General features: G+C 40.2%; 1 protein-coding gene across 1 annotated transcript; it reads left to right on the forward strand.

Annotated features, from left to right (window-relative positions):
• Positions 1-1,210: 1,210 nt before the first annotated feature.
• Positions 1,211-3,338, forward strand: LOC114405596 (the record flags this gene model as incomplete). The annotated part of the gene is made up of 4 exons (XM_028368053.1): positions 1,211-1,585; positions 1,699-2,076; positions 2,462-2,659; positions 3,162-3,338. Coding segments are annotated over 4 exons (1,128 nt in total), but the record flags the coding sequence as incomplete, so codon positions are not given.
• Between the last annotated feature and the right edge of the window lie 5,588 nt (positions 3,339-8,926).

Consider the following 8,926-nt stretch of genomic DNA (forward strand, 5'->3'; position numbering starts at 1 on the left):
TTTAGGGTTTAGGGTTTAGGATTAAGGCTTTTGGGGTTTGGGGTTTTGGGTTTAGGGTTTTGGGTCTATGGTTTATGGTTTATAATGTAGGTTTTAGGGTTTACGGTTTAGGGTTTATGAAGGAATTTCGGTGTTTGATCTTTGAACACAAAATTAAGGACTTTAGAGGCGTTTTCAGGGTTTATGGTTTAGGGTTTAGGGTTTGAGGTTTGGGGTGTGGGGTTTAGGGTTTGGGGTTTGGGGTTTGGGGTTTGGGGTTTTGTTTTTAGGTTATAGGGTTTATGGTTTAGAAAGAATTTTGGGTGTTTGACCTTTCAACACAAAATTAAGGCATTTAGAGGCGTTTTTGGATTTGGAGTTTGGGGTTTGGTTTTTGGGTTTTTGGGTTTTAGGGTTAAGGGTTTAGGGTTTTAGGGTTTACAAAGAATTTTGGGTGTTTGACCTTTGAACACAAAATTAAGGCATTTAGAGGCGTTATTAGGGTTTAGGGTTTAGGGTTAAGGCTTTTGTGGTTTGGGGTTTAGGGTTTTGGGTTTTGGGTCTATGGTTTATGGTTTATAATGTTGGGTTTAGGGTTTATGGTTTAGGGTTTACGAAGGAATTTCGGTGTTTGGCCTTTGAACACAAAATTAGGGCATTTAGAGGCATTTTCAGGGTTTATGGTTTAAGGTTTAGGGTTTGAGGTTTGGGGTGTGGGGTTTGGGGTTTGGGGTTTGGGATTTGGGGTTTGGGGTTTGGTTTTTAGGTTATATGGTTTAGGGTTTAGTGTTTAGGGTTTAGGGTTTAGGGTTTAGAAAGAATTTTTGGTGTTTGACCTTTCAACACAAAATTAAGGCATTTAGAGGCGTTTTGGGATTTGGGGTTTGGGGTTTGGTTTTTAGATTTTAGGGTATAGGGTTTAGGGTTTTTGGGTTAAGGGTTTAGGGTTTTATGGTTTACGAAGAATTTTGGGTGTTTGACCTTTGAACACAAAATTAAGGCATTTAGAGGCGTTTTTAGGGTTTAGGGTTTAGGGTTTAGGCTTTTGGGGTTTGGGGTTTGGAGTTTTGGGTTTTGGGTCTATTGTTTATGGTTTATAATGTAGGGTTTAGGGTTTAGGGTTTAGGGTAGCCTGACAGCTTTCGTGACTTTGAGTCAATGAAATTTGCGTTAGACCAATGAAATTTGAGTGAATGAAATCAATGATTGAATTTGCGGTACTCATTTGCAGATCATGGTTAGGACCAGAGGATTAGGTCGTGCCTTAGGTCACGTTACTAGCAGAGGTGTGGGCAGAGGAGATCGTGATGATTCTGATGATGCTTCGCAGCGTCGATGGCCTTCCGCATCCGCACGGAGGCAGCGAGTCGCTGTGACTGTGGCGCACGATGAGCCAGTGGTCCCTGCGCTAGATGTTGAGGCTGATGTATTTTTGGATGACCCGATGGCACCAGCTGATTTAGAGGACATTGTGGCAGGCATTCCTGCAGACACAGGCGCGGAGGCTGTTGAGGATGAGCATGAGGGATTTTCGGGTGGTCCGAGCGACCCATCCGTGTTGACCCAGTATGCGGATCACGTTGCTTGCAGCGTATGGACGGGAGAGGTATTTATAATATTTCTTTTTAGTTACTTGTAAATTATACTTTATAATTGAAATTAGTTTTCCTTTAAATGATGATTTTAACGAATTTTGCGTTCCTTTATACTTCAATTCAGGAGCGTCCTGAGTTGAAGTTATCCTCTCACGGGAGGAAGGTTCATAGTTTAGGCAAGCCTGTCCTTGCCATTGAGGGACTCGTTGCTGGGACAGGACTAAGTCCTCTGATCGCGTGTTTGGAAGACACCGGCGATCAGGGACTTTTGTCCTCGTTTGTGGAGCGGTGGCACCGGGAGACGTCTAGTTTCCATCTCCCGGTGGGAGAGCTCACGATCACGCTGGACGACGTCTCCTCGCTTCTGCATTTGCCCGTGGTTGGCGACTTGCATGCCTTCCCGCCCTTGCATGAGGACGATGCGGTTCAGATGCTGGTGGACTTATTAATAGTCTCTGCAGAGTCTGCCAGGGCTGAGACAGCCCAGTGTCGTGGACAGTACGTACGCCTGTAATGGGTACATGATATATACGAGCGCTGATGCCAGGCAGGTCATTGGACAGTTGTGGCTCACACATATCTTCTTCATCTTCTGGGTTACACTCTGTTTGCTAATAAGAGTGCAACCAATGTGCATGTTGTATACTTGGAGGCCCTTCGTGACCTCAGTCAGACCGGGAGGTACGCCTGGGGGGTGGCTGCTCTGGTGCATATGTACGATCAGCTGAACGATGCCTCTATCAGCAGCAGCTGACAGCTTGGCGGTTACATCATACTGCTGCAGGTAACAAATATGTTTTTCATTCGTTGAGGTTCAACAATGTTCAACTTTAAATTTTGTTAGACTTTCATTATTAATGTTTATCATTTTGATGTTACATCTGTAGTGCTGGATTTACGAGCACTTTCCGTCAGTCACGGACTCCACTGCTGATCAGGAATACAACAAGAATACCCCGCGTGCGTGTAGGTGGATTGCGACGAAGAAGACCGTGAAGAGCATACGTACACCGACGTACAGGGAGCGCCTGGACCGACTCCGGATTCCGGATGTCTGTTGGATCCCGTATGGGGAGCACCGACCGGTCTGAGACTTCCATGTGATATCATGTTATTCCGGTCTCTTGCGCTGGGGGCCTGTTGCTGTTTATTATCGACCAGAGAGGGTCGCGCGGCAGTTTGGATACACGCAGACCATTCCCACTCCTCTTGTCGATTCATGGGTGTCGTACTATGATATACACGACAGGTGGATGCACTACTCGGATCATATCATTCCAGCAGGTGAGGTGTGCGTTGTGCCAGGTCAGTGAGCCAGTGACTACAAGGACTGGTTCTTCCGCATCTCTCATCCTTTCATGACACCAGGCCACGCATCAGATCCTTTGCCTGATGGTCATGCCCCGTAGCCCCGAGTCGTCCCTCAGGCCCCGTAGACGGATATCCCTCACGTGCCGGAGCCAGGAGCATCATCGACATCTGTGGAGGAGCCTAGACATGCAGTGGTAAGTAATACTAATAATTTACGTCATTTACATCAATATTTGTATAATAATTTGTGTAATATGTTTGTTTTGTATTTAACAGGAAGTTTGTGATGAGATTGCTGAGAGGTTGGAGCGCCATTTGAGTCTAGGGGTGGTCACGCCAGACTCATCGACACATGAGGTGATCGAAGAATGCCTCAGGATGGCCAGGAGTGTGACACCGAACCATCTAGTATATGTTAGGTCTAGACGCAGGCGGCGCACGGATCAGGCGTAGTTTATTTACATATTTTATATTGATATTTCATGTATATACAGATATTGTACATGAACCCATTTCATTAGTATTGTTGGTTTTATTTATTTTCATTAGTAATGTTAGTTTTATTTATTTCCATTGATTGTGTATTCCATTTGTGTCTATATACACGCGTGTTATTAAAATGATCTAGTTAACTTAGTTATAGTATATGTAAATTATTATAAATGGTCTAGTTAACTTAGTTTACCAACTAATAAAAAGTAATTTTAAATATAACTTTAAATATAATTGAAATAAAAAAGTTGAAAAGGGTGTAGAAAAAAAATTAAACAAAAAATGGACATCAAGAGTAAGGGTCATAGAAAAAACTAAATTAAAAAAATTATAATTTTATTCTATCAAATTAAGAAAATATCTTTTTTAAAATTTTGTCTCTTCAGTAAAAAATCCGTATTTATATTTTCTAAAATGACACATCCCGAACAATATTTTTTTCTCCAAAATTATATAATGTGGAATGCAGGAAGTTTTTCATATTTTTGGTGGACTTAAGGGCATGTTTGGTTTTTGAGTGAGTGAGTGACAGTCATTATAGTCTATCGGACTCTACACACAAACCAATAACAATATCAATGTCAATGCCAATGCCAATGCCAATGCATACTTCTTTATGCCCTAAACCCTAAACCCTAAGCCCTAACCCTAAACCCTCAACCCTAAGCCCCAAGCCCAACCCATAAACCCTAAAACCTAAATCCTAAAAGCATAAACCATAAACCTTAAACCCTAAAACCAAACCCTAAACCCTAAACCCTAAACCATCAATCCTAAACCCTACCCCATAAACCCTAAACCCTAAACCTTAAGCCCTACACCATAAACCCTAAAATGTAAACCCTAAAAACCTAAACCCTAAACCCTAAACCCTAAAACCAAACCTTAAACCATAAACCCTAAAACCTAAACACTAAAACCCTAAACCCTAAACCCTAAAACCATAAACCCTAAATCCTAAACCCTGAATCGTGAATGGATGCAGCACTCAACGCCATGGAACCCTACGACTTTCCCAATAGACTTGTCCGAACAACCGTTAACAGTCTCCTCAAAGTAAAAATAAAATAAAAAAACTATTCTCTTCGTTCGACCTAAATTATTTGATTTGATTTTATCGCAAAATATTAATGGGAGGGTGAAGAGAGGGGAAAGAAATAAGTGTTGAATTATTCTAATGGAAGAGCTTGTTGGAGGAATAAATATGGGGTGGGGGGTTTGAAAGTGAAGAAAGGGTGTGTTGTAGGGTTTCATTGGAAAGCGGTGGTGGGTTAGTAATTGCAAGTTATTTAGATTATTTTGAGCAAAGTAAGAAATGTGGGGTTTTGGATTGACTCGAGGGGCATATTTATTATCCGTTACATATGTGTATTTTGACTGAAAGTCCTCCATATGTCTACACCCTTTTCAACTTCTTTATTTCAAACAGTACATTAAAAATGATTACGCAATACATGAATTCAAACAATACATTAACTTCAACATAGTCGAACGAAATTAAATTCGCATCAAATACTACAACTAACTCTTGCTAATTTTGCGACAAGGACAACTCGTCTTCCATTTGTGGTACAGGTTTACTGAAAACAACTAAAATTTCTATTGGCCCAATCTTTTTCCAGTAGTTAGACTCAATGAGCACCTTCATCACGTCCTCGTTGGTTTTTGAGTTCAATTATTTCGAATTTTATAACTTTTTCTTAATACTCATGGTGACTTGGTTTCTGAAAAAACAATCGCCTTACCATTTGTGTTTCATCAATACCATAAGGGGGAATCCCATGAGGCGCAACTTGCTTTATCAAATCCTTCAGTTCATCCATGGTACATCCGGTGGGAATGTCAAATTTTTTGGGAGTTTTTCCTGTGAACGAGTAACCAACAAACTCATTTTGTCGTGACATGTTCCACCTCCCATTGTAATATAGCAGGGCATTATGAGTAGGGGTCATAGTAGCTTCAAGTAAGTTTAAAATACCATCTGTGGTTCTAGCAAAGCTACATAATAACTCAATCGGACCAACAAACGAAAATTCATGATTACACATTAACATTGTGTTAACATCAGCATCATCTTTCAGTTGCATACATTGAAACCGAAATTGATTACCTGCATACGTGAAAGGCTGCCGGTAGTAAATTTCATCCAAAAATTGCTTGTCGGTTAGGTTAAGGGTATTGTGTATTCTAGTTTTTAACATTTGAAAATCACACCTGTTAGGTACTTGAATGGGAACTGGAGTGGAAGCTTGAAAGGAAACACCACTGTCGTTGTGAACAATGGATCCATTTGGAAAAATAAAACCTAATATGGAGTTCACAACTGTCTGACTGCTTGTCTCTCCCAAGAATGCCATAGTTTTTTGTAAGACTTGGGTTGAGACTAAAACTTGTGGTTTCTTACAGTGTTAGGGTGTGACATATATATAGATGACTTTTAATATCAGTGCTGCATTTTTTAAAGATTAAAAATATGCATGCACATGCTTTCTGTATGTGTTGTCAACTACACCAATGACGTGACATGTTTTAGCTTGCATCAGATCTGCATGTGTAGTCATTCTGTGCAGGGTCCTTTCACGCGCTTTATGTTAATACAGACAACAATTTATCATACACGGTTTTTCATAATGTGTTGTCAACTCAGACAACGATATATCATACATGCTTTTTTAGAATTAAGTAATAATTTTGTTGTGGACGTAACAAATAAATTACATGTTTAAAACGATCAGTCATTATAAATTACATGTTCAATCATCATTTATGTCAACATAGTCTCTCTTGAACATCACGAAGCTCTTGTAATGCTGCATTCTGCTAATATATGGATTTGGCCACGACTTCGCCTACAGATGACAATTGCTAGACCATAACAATGCTACAGGCGATAAGAGACAACGTTCTTTTAAATAAACCTGTTGTACATGCGAAAAAAATGTTAACTCAATCCTACAAAACTCATTGCATAAATATAAAAAAAAAACACTTCATATCTACAATGTACCTCAACAAAATGATTGTCATACACATGACCGATACAAATTATACTATGCAATGAAGAATTTGCCACCGGTTGACTTCTAAGAGAAAAGAATGTTATGTTTTGTTGTTTAGACAAGGATACAACGATTACGTTATACCTTGATGCAATGACATGTACCATGTCCGTTATATTCATCCACTTATCCGTTGTCACCTGAATGAGACAAATATACACGTCAAACTTAATTCCAAAGTAAAGTCTTAAAAATCAAATACATAAATTACATACCTTGGTTAACCCATCAACAAGTAGTGACATCCTTAATTCCTCAAATCTCTCGGTGCCACCAAAGAGCTTGATATAGTCTTCTAAGAAATTGGCAAGTTCTTTAAGAAGATGGTTGCGGACCACCGACCAAGAGTCTTCACCCATACCTAATAAACCGGCAACCGACCGATATCCACAGTTACCATCAGGTTTGACATCAACAATCTTATCAATGAAGTCGTGCATAAATGACTGAAACTGGTCCAACATGGGCATCATCGGTCTTCGATTCGGTTGCTCAGAGGATGATGCAGTACGCCTCACCGACGAATTTCTATTTTGCATAGATTCAAAGGCATCTACATACTCCCAGTAAGATGGATCGCGCTTTGTTGACCTTGGGTTCCTGCTCGTAGTTTTCTTCGGTGCCCCCTTTGTGTTAACCTTTGTTGGAGGAGGACACATCGAATTCTGATCAGGGTATGCAATTTCCCAAAGTTTAGTCCTTAGAGTAAACTTGCCACAAACATCAAGTTCTTCGAATTTTTTGTATATTGTTTCCATTACGTCCTTGATGCCCACCTCGGGCTCAGATAACCCTTGGTCTGAAAAACTGAGTCTCCTCCAGAACATATGGATTGAATCCAATGGGATGCAACCACCAACATATTTGGATAGCTCACAAGCACAAGGAAGACCAAGCGTGGTTCTCACCACGCAACCACAACTTGAGGGATTCTTGCCAGCATAGTCAACACGCTCTAATTCAGCAGCAATCTGATTTAAAGCATAACTTGAAACCATTCCAAGTAGCCTCTTGTATAAGGTTTTTTTGAACACATGTCCAACGACATGTGTACTTGTTTCAAATGATGCTTTAATCTCCGTGTGTTGCAACGTAATCATGTTGTTCATGGCATCCCACACACTGCATAAGTCTCCAATTCTATTTTGTAACAGTCTTTTTAAAGATGAGTGAGCAGATTCAACCCTACATTTCAAATACACAAATAAAAATAAACATATACAATAATACAATTCCATAAATTCGTCAACGTTAATAGAAATAGTTGAACAGTTTCATACCTGTTTGTTGTTGTGTTTCCTAAGTGCATCACCTTATTAGTTCAGGCAGAAACAAATTTTTCCTTGTGTGGTATTATCCATGTTTTCTTGACATAGTCAACAAACATTGGCCAGGGTGCGCAAGCCATTTCGAACTTCTTCAGGCATTCATCAAACTGTTGTTCTGAAGGACAATCAGTCAGAGATCCCCAGCAATCCATGACATAATCCTAAGCATTTTTTTGCGCAATTAGTGATTTACATTTGACCTTTATATTCTTGTTTATGTGAAAGCTGCACAACAAATTTGTGCATTCAAGGAATACATCCTTCACTGCATTCATCAATGCTTGGTCTCTGTTAGTGACAATAACTCCAGGGAGGGCATCACGCTTTAAAAAAAGGCCTCGGAAGCTTTGTAAAGCCCATACCAAATTATTAGCGCGCTCACCCTCCACATATGCAAAACCGGCAGAGAATGTCATCCCAGTTGGTGTCACCCCAACAAAATCGAGTAATGGGAGTCTGTACCGGTTTGTTTTGTAGGTGTTGTCTATCAAAAATACCAAATTACATGCGTTGACTAACTTCACTGAATCAGGGTGACACCAAAAGATATCACGAACCACGTCTTCATCCTTTATTCTGTGCCAATGAATATACTGATCACGTTCAAGAAGCTTCATCAGATGTTGCATTTCAAGATCGCTTCCTCTTATGGAAGAACGGAATGCGCTTCTTGCATTGTATATCTGTTTAATGATCGTACAGCTATTGGCATTGTGTTCCTTCAAAGTTAGCAGAATGTTTCTTGGCTTCACCATGGACTTCGTCATATCAGCAATAAGTGTTTTTTCAACTTTAGTCAATCGCCCTGCATATGGATGTCCAACTAATGACTTGGTCAATTCAATATTATGCACTCCACAAATCAACTTCACCATCCAGCCTTCTCCTCCAACCGCTAGCTTACAACGAAGCTTGAAGGAACACCCATATTTCTTAGTCCCAGTGTCTCTTCTGGTAAATTTTTTTTCCTACACCTATACTCGTCCCTCCTTTCACAGCCAATTAATACAAACGTAGTCCTTCCTCTACTACCTGTGTTTGTGTCCGACCTTAAAATCACCGCCACAAATCCATTTTCATGAGCCACGGATCGAGCCCACCGCAAAACATCCTCTCGGCACTCAAACACCTACAAAGAAATCCACATAATTTAAGTTTTCTA

This window comes from Glycine soja, chromosome 3 (genome assembly GCF_004193775.1).
Source record: "Glycine soja cultivar W05 chromosome 3, ASM419377v2, whole genome shotgun sequence".
Taxonomy (NCBI): domain Eukaryota; kingdom Viridiplantae; phylum Streptophyta; class Magnoliopsida; order Fabales; family Fabaceae; genus Glycine; species Glycine soja.